Raw genomic sequence first — 11,899 nt, 5'->3', positions numbered from 1 at the left:
GTTTTATTTTTCTCGCTTGGCCTCTTCCTGTTTGGGGGCCTTCTTTTATTTACGTCATTGTTATGCGACTACTGGCTTTAAGCTAGCGAAAACGTTAGCTAAATGGTCGAAAATACTACCTTCTATTGGTAAATAATATATTATACACGTAACTTTATTTGCCATATGAGCGGCGTTATCCATCTTTGTAGAAAGGTTTTGATAGGTTTGCATTTGGTAGAAAACTGTGACGTGCAGCTAGCTACCTTGCTAGGCTATAGCTAACTTTAGCAAACTAGCATTCAGTGAAACTTAAAAGGTTAAACGTTTTCTTAGTTTTTACCAATTGGTGTTTCTGATGTATTCGATCTCTAATAATTGCATGTTAGTTAAATACGTATTAAATAGTTGGTTTACGAGCACGTGTGCGACAAAGCTGCACTCCACCTTTGCAAGTCTAACCAATCAATCACTCATTGGCTCTTATTATTGGACGTTGCAAAAAGAAAGTGTTTATTATTAGTCCTGTTACTGTTGCAGAATGAGTTAGGCAATGACCAGTGGTGGAAAAAGTATCCAATTGTCATACGTGAGTAATACGTTAACAGAAAATAACAAGTAAAAGTGAAAGTCACCCAGTAAAATACTACTAGAGTGAAAGTATCAAAAGTAAATGTAATTACTAAAATATACTTTAAGTATCAAAAGTATGAATAATTTAAAATTCCTTATATTAAGCAAACCAGGTGGCACAATTTTCTTGTTTTCAAAATTAAATTAAGTGTTTTGTGAGTCTGCCAGATCAGAGGCAGTAGGGATGACCAGGGTTGTTCTCTTGTGAATTTGACCATTTTATGTCTCGCTAAGCATTCAGAATGTAAGAAGTACTTTTGGGTGTCAGGGAAAATGTATGAAGGAAAAATTATTTTATTTTGGAATGTAGTGAAGTTAAAGTAAAAGTTGTCAAAAATGTAAATAGTGAAGTACATATTTCCCCCCCAAAACTACTTAAGGATTCCCCCCCCCCCCCCCCTTGTATCTTCTCATAGTTGGGCTCTAGGCTGTGAGTGACACTGCCAGGGAGGGATGAGGATACGGCTGCAGGGCTTAGGCCATGCCGCCGGCCTCCTCACCGAGCTCAATCACTGCCGTCTCTCCCGCCTCTTCTGTGATGTCATCCTCCAGGTGGGGAGCCGCTCCTTCACGGTGCACCGTGCGGTGCTCGCTTGCGCTGGGACACACTTCCGTAGCCTGTTCTCAGGTAGGGGGAAACAGATCGGAACCTCTGGAGCCGGAGCTACGACAACGTACTCTCTGGACTTTGTGTCCCCGGCCAACTTTGAGAAGGTGCTGACGTTCATCTACACCGGAGAGATCTTCACAGACCTGATAGATGTAGGGGTGCTGTATGAGCTGGCAGAGAGACTGGGGGTGAGAGAGCTGGTGAGAGCCTGTCACACTACCTTCCCTGACCTGCAGCAGCTGGGCTCAGGGTCTGCAGACTGTGTGGCGGATGGAGACCTGGACTCTGACATGGTTGCTGCTGCAGCTGGGTCATCAATGTGTTCGTCGTCTGCAGCATCTTGTTCCTCTCTGTCGTCATCTGCTGGTCCCTCGGCTGCTCCTACCCCGGCGTCAGCACCATCACCTCTCCCTCTCCCCCAGGGCAGCAGGGTGGCCAGGCTGGGCCGGAGTGTTGGACACACAGTCACTCTGTCCCTGCCTCTCAAAGCAGAAGATGAGCAGTCTCACCTGGGCTATGGACAGATGGCAGAAGACAAACAGATACAGCTGGCTGGAGATCAGCAGAGTTCAGTAGGTAGTCTCTCCACTGTAGCTGTTGGGGCCACCCCAGGACTTCTCCTTCCCTTGCAGCTGAAGACTGAGGAGGGCGTGGAGGTGATGATGGGAGACAGGGTTGGTAACAATGAGGAGGAACAGATGGTAGCTAGTGGGAGTAGAGCTGGTTCTCCAACTCCATGTGTGTCTGACGCCTGCTCCTTCCCTGACTCGTCAGCCCAGCTGGGAAGGGTGGTCTGTGGGGTGGAGGCTCCCTGCGCCCCCTCCTCCTTTAGAGACCTGCAGTCGGGGGTCGGGAGTCTGCAGTCGGGGGGGGTGGATGGGCTTAACTCTGGCCACACAGGGGTGACAGGGGTCATCTTCGAAGGGGAGGAGAATGAAGAAGATAATGAGGAAGAGAGAGAGCAGCTACTGGGAGATGAAGAAGGGACTGACGGAGGAGGGGACCTGTGGAGACCCCTGGCTGAAGATGTCATTGAGCTGAGCGATGATGAGAATTACATGGAGGAGGAAGAAGATGAGGAGGACGATGAAGATGAGGACTTTGTGTGTGTGGAGAATGGAGCAGTGGTTGGCAGAGAGGGAGTGGACCCTGGCCAGAAGTCGGGTATGGTGGTGTGTAAAGCCTGTGGGATGGAACTGTTAACAGAGTCTGCTGCCCTGGGGGCCCACGCGGAGACCCACCTTACTGAGACAGGGACCTGCAGGGTGTGTGGGGCATCTTTCCCTGGGGACCGCGGGGCCAGCATCACCCACGCCCTGTCCCATGTGGTTTTCTCCTGTGACATGTGTCATCTCCAGTTCTGCAGCCAGGCCAAGCTGGTACGCCACAGACGCCAGGCGGCTGCTCGGTACACCCTCCCCAGTCAGCTCCACACCGCCACCCAGGGGCACAATGGGGAGCTGCAGTGTGCCGTCTGTAACAAAACCCTCACCAAGGATTTCCAGGTCAGTGTGGTTTGATTTGCTTCATTTTTCCTGGGTGATTTGGCACGTGTTTTGGCTAATGGCAATGGTGAAATATAGAGACTGACATCGCTCAAACAAATTCACTGATCTCAAGAGTACACCTATTGCATTGTAGTGGCTAAGACACCTGAAGGTGTGTGTTATCCCTCCTTGTATTGTTGACATATCGTATTGTCTCTCTCCTGCAACCAGGTCATCAGGGATCACCTGCTGAGTCACGTGTCTATCCAGTCACTGAGCTGTGGTGTGTGCCTGTTACCCCAGCCCTCCCTGTGTGCCCTGCTGTGGCACGCCCTCACCCACCTCTCCCTGCCAGTCTACTCCTGCCCTCTCTGTGCCTGCGGCTTCCTGGATCGCCCTCTGCTGGACAGACACATGGCCCTGCATGCCGAGGAGGCAGAAACTGACAGAGAGGCCATGAGGGCTCATAAAGCAGCCGGGGCAGAGGGAGAGGAGGAGCTGCGTTGCTTCTTATGCCCACAGACCTTCCGCTCTGGCACAGCCTTCCAGTACCACCTGAGTTTTCACACCAATGAGACCCAGCCCCAGGGACAGGGCAGTCAGGGGTGGACAGGGAAACGTAAGGCTGACCAGCTGGAGTACTCCTGCTCCTCCTCCTCACCCCTGGAGGCTGGCAGCCTGGGGAAGCTTGGCAACATGGGCTTTGACCTGGGGATGGGCTCCTTCCGCCTCTCAGACAAGCTGCTTCAGGGGGCCTTGGCATCTGGCTTCTCCGCAGGCCTCCTGTCCAATGGGAACTCCTCTAGCATGGGTGGGTTGGGCATGGGCGCCGCTACTCCCCGGGGGAAATGGTACCGCTGTCGCTTCTGCGGCAAACGCTTCGCCCACTCTGGCGAGTTCACCTACCACCTGCGCATTCACACTGGGGAGAAGCCGTACCAGTGCAAGGTGTGCCTGAGGTTCTTCCGAGGCCGCTCCACCATGATCTGCCACCTGAAGACCCACGCCGGGGCGCTCATGTACCGCTGCACTGTCTGCGGCCTGTATTTCTCCACGCTCAAGCTGGTGTCCTCCCACATGGCGATCCACAAGGACCACCTGCCTCCAGACTTCAACATAGAGCAGACCTTCATGTACAATGACCACTCCAAAGAACCCCTCCCCGCCCTGGACACCTAATCAGCTACTCCTCTGGTGTCCTTCTGCCTTCATCTCGCTTTCACTTTTAGTTCCCACGTCTTTTTTTGTCTTTGAGCTGGTCTATCATGCTCCTCCTCTTCTCTCTCTCTCTTTCTCTCTCTCTCTGGTTGTGAGCCTTATATATAGACTTGTAGAATGCATTTAACTTGTTTTATGTCTGTGTTTGAGATGGTGTTTTGGATGGAAGAGACCTGTTTTGTAGCATAGCGTAAAGGACATCTTCCTTGGAAGTAGTTTAGCCACTTGATGGCAGTGTATGCACTGTTGTCTATGGAAGGACTTATTACCATTTACTGTTTGCAAGCTGTCTTCAAGTCAGTTGGCTTTTCCTAAATTGCAGTCAAACATTTTCCTAAGTGTACTCTGCTTTACAAAAAGTGTTGTTTTTCTGTCAGTTAAGCACCATGTATTAATTTATATATGAAACACATGATGGACCGTCTGTGTCTGTCTGAGTGAAACACCATATTTACCACTGTGCACCAAGCGTTAAAGGCCCAGTGCAGTCAAAAACGTGATTTCCTTGTGTTTTATATATATTTCCACATCATGTGGTTGGAATAATACTGTGAAATTGGGACAATTATGGTTGTGAAAAGACGACCTGAAATTCCAGCCTGTTTTAGTGGGATGGAGTTTTTGCCTGCCTGGTGACGTCACCAGACGGTAAATTACTTAATAGACCAATAAGAAAAAAGTTCCAAACCTCTCTGCCAATTACTGCTACTTTTCAGTGTTCCCCTCAGACAGTCCTAGCAAAGTTATTGCTTGCGAACTTGTTCTTTGCTAAGAAGCTATTTTAGTTTATTTTTTACCATTTTAATTGAAAAGAATCACAGTAAGTTACTTCATTGTTACCCAGAAATGATTTGATATTGAGATTAAAAAAAAAAACAGCTGCATTGGACCAGTAAGTGTACCTGACCAGTCATACTGTACTTTGCAACCAATGAATGTGGCCTTAATGTATCAGTTCCCTTGGAAACCATTTAGGTATGTTTTCCTCCAAGCATTTTACTTCTTTAGTGATAGACTATTTATAATGCAAACATGATACTGTGGTTCATGTAGACTGTATGTATTAGTGATCAGATGATATGAACAAAACAAACATGATACTGTGGTTCATGTAGACTGTATGTATTAGTGATCAGATGATATGAACAAAACAAACATGATACTGTGGTTCATGTAGACTGTATGTATTAGTGATCAGATGATATGAACAAAACAAACATGATACTGTGGTTCATGTAGACTGTATGTATTAGTGATCAGATGATATGAACTAAACAAACAGTGGCTTCCAGCATTTCAAAAGCACCACATTATGCTCTGTAGACTTGCATACTTTGGATTTGATGTTTAAACGTAACTCGTGTTTGTGTTCTATTTGGTGTCTTACCTCATTATGAAACGTTTTATTCGATTATTGCTGTTTTTTCATTGTAATTTGTATGTACTATTTTAGTGCAAACTATGAACGTTTTCCATTATCTATACTGAACAAAAATATAAATGCAACATGTAAAGTATTGGTCCCATGAAATAAAAGTTCCCAGAAATGTTCCATACTCTCAAAAAGCTTATTTCTCTCAGATTTTGTGCAAATTGTTGGTGAGCATTTCTCTTTTGCCAAGATCATCTGTCCAACTGACAGGTGTGGCATATCAAGAAGCTGATTAAACAGCATGATCATTACACAGCTGCACCTTGTTGCGGACAATAAAAGGCCACTCTAAAATGTGCATTTTTGTCACACAACACAATGCCACAGATGTATCAAGTTTTGAGGGAGAGTGCAATTGGCATGCTGACTGCAGGAATGTCCAGTAGAGCTGTTGCCATAGAATTTAATGTTCATTTCGCTACCATAAACTGCCTCCAACATCGTTTTAGAGAATTTGGCAGTACGTCCAATCGGCCACAGAACCGCAGACTACGTGTAACTACGCCAACCCAGAATCTCCACATCTGGCTTCTTCTCCTGCGGGATCGTCTGAGACCAGCCACCCGGACAGCTGATGGAACTGTGGGTTTGCACAACCGAAGAATTTCTGCACAAACTGTCAAACTGTCTCAGGGAAGCTCATCTGCGTGCTCGTCATCCTCACCAGGGTCTTGACCTGACTGCAGTTTGGCGTCGTAACCGACTTCAGTGGACAAATGCTCACTTTCGATGGCCACTCTGTTCACAGCGTGAACAGTTCACAGCGTGAACAGAGTGCCCCATGGTGGCGGTGGGGTTATGGTATGTGCAGGCAGGCATAAGCTACGGATAACGAACACAATTGCATTTGATCATTGGCATTTTGAATGCACAGAGATACCGTAATGAGATCCTGAGGCCCATTGTCGTGCCATTCATCCGCCTCATGTTTCAGCATGCTCATTTACATGTCACCCATTGAGCATGTTTGGGATGCTCTGGAATGATGTGTACAACAGCATGTTCCAGTTCCCACCAATATCCAGCAACTTCGCACAGCCATTGAAGAGTGGGACAACATTCCATAGGCCACAAATGACAGCCTGATCAACTCTTTTTTTTAAATTGATTTTTACAACTTTTTTTTAAAGGTATCTATGACCAACAGACGCATGTCTGTATTCCAAGTCATGTGAAATCCATAGATTAGGGCCTAATGAATTTATTTAATTTGACTGATTTCCTTATATGAACTGTAACTCGGTCAAATCTTTGACATTGTTGTATATTGCATTTATATTTGTGTTCAGTGTCGTTTCTTGTTCTGTAAAGAATAAAGTAAACAGAAAAATGTTTTGAGAATCCCGTTATCTTGTAACTTTTAGACCTAGGCTTGATTCTTCTTCATTGCATTTAATATGTTATGATGTCCACTGCCACAGAATACTACCTTCGTCATCACATTTTAATGATGCAACTGCAGTTATGCACAATTGAAAGCGTTTATCTAGTTCCTGCCTCAGGGATAGGTGACCTTTGAAACTGGAACCCTGTTCTGCTCTAGGTAGGCTGCTTCCTTCCATTGTGCCATATGCGGAGTGACACCTATGTCTTTCCTCCCTCCACTGATCTTCATGTCAACATCATTAAACCAAGGGACATTTCCCTCTGGACTTCCCAGTGAAAGCAAACACAGGCCAGTATTCAACTAAAATAATTAGGATTTTGTGTATTTATTACCACACAAAAAGTTATTACATTTGGGGGCAGTTTCCCAGACACAGATTAAGCCCAGTCCTGGACTAAAGAACAAGCTCAGTGGAGAATCTCCTTTGGGATAGTAGGATACCAACCTATGTAGTAATACTATGAGATGTTCATAGTGTTGTCCCTATTGAGAAGTCATCAAAAGGACACGCTTTTGACTTTAATAATACACAATCATTCTGTTTGAAATACTTTTATTGAATGTAACAGGTGACGTCATTCAGCATCCAACACATTTACAAATTCAGTAGCTTTAAAAATATATAGTCAAATACAATCAGAACATTTGTTAAATATGGATGTCACTGTGTGGAAATTAAGATGCGTATATATGTTTGTGTAATCAATTTTTTTTTACATTTATCCGTTACAGTTCAACATTTGTACAAAGTTTTTTTTATGCTCAGTAGTTATAAGGATCAATCTTATCTGTGTTGCACAGAAGAAAATGTTTGTTTGCGAGGAAGCATTCCTCTTCACCCTGTGACGTAATGACTGCAATTCTGTCCTCCAGAAGTTCCTAGACATTGGTGCCATAAGTTCCTGTGGGAGTTTAAAGATGGAAAGAAATCTGTAAATGTTTCCTTCCTTCCTCTGTTTACAACATTGATGGGCTGAAAAACTGGATGATGAGAAAAATGGGAGACAGATTATGAGAGGGACACTGAGTGTTTGTCAGCCTATAATTTACATGACTATTGCTTAGTGACCAAGGCTGCACATCCCTAATCTCCACACTTCTCCAAAAGTGCGCACTTGCACACTCCCTGTCTTGGATTTAACAATGATGGAAACTCCCTCCAGGCAATACTTACACTAATCAAATGCTTAAAAATCCATGACAGGGAGTGTGCAAGTGCAACCTTTGGAAGTGGGGTAGACAATCTGGACTCAAGTCATAAACAGCAAAGACTATTAGGAGGCTTCGTGTCTTGTGCCCTGTCTTTTAGACTGTGAAAGCAGCACACGCTTCAGTAACAGTTCTGAAGTGATTTTTTTCCTTTCCTACATTGTCCTTCAGTGATGATGGCTAGTTAAGTCTCAATGTGACACTGTGATGCTTCCTTTTTCTACGAGGCAGCAACGTCAGAATGGCTGGTACTCATGTTGCTAAGCTTGCGTTCCTTCTTCCCTGTGCCTGGTCCTCCTGCTTTGGGTGCAGTTTCTTGGGGATTCAACCCGCCTGGGTCCTCCCTGGGTGTATAGTGGACCACAGCATTGATCAGGTTGTTGCGGAAGCTCTTGCTGAGAAAGTTGTAGAGGACTGGGTTGGCGATGCAATGGAAGAGGGACAGGCACTGGACCACACTGAAGGAGAAGTAGAGCACCTCCACTGTGTTGCAGCTGAACACGTGAGGGTCCAGATCATCCACCATTATCAGGAACATGACCATGTGGTACGGTAGCCAGCAGAGGACAAACACAAGGGAGTACACGTGCACCAGCCACACATCCCGTCTTCCCTGCACGTCTGGAGCGGAGCGCACCGCCCGGGCGATCAGCACGTTACACGTGACGATGATGGAGACCGGGACCAGGAACTGGAAGATGAGGCAGAGGAAGGATATGGAGACGAACCACTCAATGTAGTCTGGCAGCATGTAGCAGCCGGGCTCGTCCCACTCCAGCAGGTCCACGTGGAAGTTCTCCAGCAGAGCCAGGAACAGGGAGAAGAACCACAGAGCACCACAGAGCAGCCAGCGGCGACGCCTGGCCACGGGGAAGCAGGCGGGAGACGAGGGCCTGGACAGGGACAGGTAGCGCTCCAGGGTCATGAAGGCCAGGAAGAAGGAGCTGCTGTAGAAGTTGACTGTGTAGATGAGGTGGGTGGCTTTACACAGGAAGCGGCCCCACAGCCACACCTTGTCCATGGTGACCTCCAGCATGAAGAAGGGCATCATCAGAACCACCATCAGGTCCGACAGGCTCACGTTGATGACACAGAACAAGACGCCGTTGGCCGAGTGGCGCCGGCGCCAGTTGACCCACACCACCAAGGTGTTCTCAGCCAGCCCCACCATGAACAGCAGCAGGTAGAGCAGGAACAGGGCGATCCGCCGATAGTCCTTATCCAGACTGATGGTGCACTCATAGACGAACCACGGTGTGCCATTGAAGAAATTAAACGAGGAGTTGTGGAAGTCGTGTTCGTTCATGGTCTGTTGAATGCAGAGGAAATTGTTAGCTGTGTTTGGGGTTTAGTATTGGGCTAATCAGTTAATAGTCTGACGTTACATAACGTAAGCAGTGGAGGACATGGATTGTTCAAACATGGATTTCTGGCTTGTTTATGAGTCTGCTAATGTAGCCTACAAAGATGAGATGTGAGGAGCAATTTCTCGCCATAGAATTGTCACGAATCATTTTTAAATCTACAGTGCCTTCAGAGAGTATTCATACCCCTTGACTTATTAGACATTTTGTCGTGTTACAGCCTTAATTATCACCCGTCTACAAACAATATCCCATCATGACAAAGTGAAAACATGTTTTTAGAAATGTTTGCAAATTCTTTGAAAATGAAATACAGAAATATCTCATTTACATAAGTATTTACACAGCTGTCTCAATACTTTGTAGAATGACCTTTGGCAGTGATTACAGCTGTGAGTCTTTCTGGGGATGTCTCTTTTCAAGAATCTTTTCAAAATTCCTTAAGCTCTGTCAAATTGGTTATTGATCACTGCTAGACAACCATTTCCCTGTCTTTCCATAGATTTTCAAGTAGATTCAAGTCAAATCAAATCAAATGTTATTGGTCGCACACAGATATTTAGCAGATGTAGAGAAATACTAAAACTTTAAACACTCAGGAGCACTCACTGACGTCTTGGTAAGAAACTCCAGTGTAGATTTGGACTTGTGTTTTAGGTTATTGTCCTGCTGAAAGGTGAATTCATCTCCCAGTGTCTGGTGGAAAGCAGACTGAACCAGGTTTTCCTCTAGGATTTTGTCTGCACTTAGCACCATTTTGTTTATTCTCTATCCCAGTTCTTAACAATCACAACTATTCTTGAAAATATGGAGTGTGGCACTCAGGAATACGTTGTATTGGATTTGCCCAAAACATAACACTTTGTATTCAGGACAAAAAGTTAATTGCTTTGCCACATGTTTAGCAGTATTACTTTAGTGCCTTGTTAAAAACAGGATGCATGTTTTGGAATATTTTAATTCTGTACAAGCTTCCTTCTTTTCACTCTACAGTATCAATCAGGTTAGTATTGTGGAGTAACTACAACGTTGTTGATCCATCCTCAGTTTTCTCCTACCACAGCTATGAAACTCTGCAACTGTTTTAAAGTCACCATTGGCCTCATGATGAAATCCCTGAGTGGTTTCCTTCCTCTCTGGAAACTGAGTTAGGAAGGTCGCCTGTGTCTTTGTAGTGAATTGGTGTATTGATACACCATCCAAAGTGTAATTAATAACTTCACCATGCTCAAAGGGATATTCAATGACTGCTTTTTTATTTGTTTATTTTATCTACCAATAGGTGCCCTTCTTGGAAAGGCATTGGAAAACCTCCCTGGTCTTTATGGTTAAATCTGTGTTTAAAATTCACTGCTCAACTGAGGTACCTTACAGATAATTGTATGTGTGGGGTACAGCGATGAGGTAGTCATTAAAAAAAATCATGTTAAACATTATTACTGCACACATGCACCTTGTCATGTCCATGCACCTTATTATGTGATTTGTTAAGCACGTGTATACTCCTGAATTTATTTCGGCTTGCCATCACAAAGGGGTTAAATACTTATTGACTCAAGATATATTTCAGCTTTTCATTTTAAATGTATTTGTCAAAAATTCCAAAAACATAATTCCACTTTGGCATTATGGAATCCTGTGTGTCTCAAATCTAAATATAATCCAACTAAATTTGGATAAAGTAAAGAGGTGAGAATACTTTTTGAAGGCACAGTACCTGAGAAAATATCAGACACTATGGTATGCATATACTATCTTCTGTTTTTCTCTTTAGTAATCATAATAATATAGCAACAAAATGCATGAATAAATCACTTTGTGTATAGTGTAATGAGAGAATGAAATAATAAATATGAATAAATATTAATATTCACAAATGAAATTTTTCATATATCACTCACGAGTCTCAACTCAAATCATTGCAAATTCTACTAGAGGTGAAGAACAGGAGGAAGCAATACAGTCATACATACAGTATCCTGATGTGCTGCGAAGCGGAGTGCCTGGCAATAGATGATGGGTGGTGAGGGAAGGTCCCTCAGGGCAGGCGGTTTTCTTGGTCTGCCTGCTTGGGAAGCTAGCTGTGGCTTGGAGGAGTGAGAAGACCGTACTGGCTCTGGGGTCCTGGAGAATCTGTGCTTAGTTTAGGCAGACTAGATTAAGCTTTTTCCTCCCCTCATTCATCCCCCTGTCCTGTCCCCTCAGAGCCAGAGTTGACAGGACATCCTAAGAAATGGGGTGGGGCTTGGTGGTGCAGAGCAGGGCAGGAAAGTGCTAGATGGTTGTGGGGCTGCCTATGTCCCAAATGGCACCCTTTTCCCCCATTTAGTGCAACATATTTTTTGCTCTGGTCAAAACTAGTGCACTAGATGGGGAGTAGGGTGCCACTGGGGTCAGTGTGACCGTGGCCCAGCGCTCCTACCTGCCAGGCTACCTGCCACCCCAACACGTAACATTAGCACATAACGTTCTGAGAACCATGTGTTTCTTAGAGCTTGGTGAGAGTGTGGTTGTCCTATTGCACAGGGTTTCCCGATGTCGGTCCTGGTCCACATTTTGTTTTTTGCCCTAGCACTAGAC

General features: G+C 45.1%; 2 protein-coding genes across 4 annotated transcripts; one reads left to right on the top strand and one right to left on the bottom strand.

The window, feature by feature from the left end:
• LOC110492013 (zinc finger and BTB domain-containing protein 39) lies at positions 1–5,493 on the top strand. Of its 3 annotated transcripts, none has more exons than XM_021565962.3 (3): positions 1–128; positions 1,029–2,727; positions 2,941–5,493. In XM_021565962.3, the coding sequence occupies exons 2-3, from the start codon at positions 1,066–1,068 to the stop codon at positions 3,886–3,888; spliced, it is 2,610 nt and encodes an 869-aa protein (XP_021421637.1). In that variant the 5' UTR covers positions 1–128; positions 1,029–1,065; the 3' UTR covers positions 3,889–5,493. The 3 variants fall into 3 exon arrangements, with proteins under 3 accessions (XP_021421637.1, XP_090058973.1, XP_090058974.1); XM_090202848.1 differs by having other exon boundaries at positions 35–128; positions 1,165–2,727; XM_090202847.1 differs by having other exon boundaries at positions 30–2,727.
• A 1,784-nt stretch (positions 5,494–7,277) lies between these two features.
• ackr5 (atypical chemokine receptor 5) lies at positions 7,278–11,825 on the bottom strand. The gene is made up of 2 exons (XM_021565961.3): positions 11,293–11,825; positions 7,278–9,264 (listed from the first exon to the last, which is right to left on the bottom strand). Exon 2 carries the CDS (start codon positions 9,259–9,261, stop codon positions 8,176–8,178), a length of 1,086 nt encoding a protein of 361 aa, XP_021421636.1. The 5' UTR covers positions 9,262–9,264; positions 11,293–11,825; the 3' UTR covers positions 7,278–8,175.
• Between the last annotated feature and the right edge of the window lie 74 nt (positions 11,826–11,899).

The sequence above is a fragment of the Oncorhynchus mykiss genome, chromosome 16 (assembly GCF_057628025.1).
Source record: "Oncorhynchus mykiss isolate SJ-2025 chromosome 16, ASM5762802v1, whole genome shotgun sequence".
NCBI lineage: Eukaryota > Metazoa > Chordata > Actinopteri > Salmoniformes > Salmonidae > Oncorhynchus > Oncorhynchus mykiss.
The sequence above is the reverse complement of the archived record's forward strand: the minus strand, read 5'-3'. Positions and strand labels throughout refer to the sequence as shown.

Coding starts and splice junctions, on each gene's coding strand:
- LOC110492013 (XM_021565962.3), top strand. CDS start 1,066: ATGAGGATACGGCTGCAGGGCTTAGGCCATGCCGCCGGCCTCCTCACC. Junction 2,728..2,940: donor CCCTCACCAAGGATTTCCAG/GTCAGTGTGGTT, acceptor TCCTGCAACCAG/GTCATCAGGGATCACCTGCT.
- ackr5 (XM_021565961.3), bottom strand. CDS start 9,261: ATGAACGAACACGACTTCCACAACTCCTCGTTTAATTTCTTCAATGGC.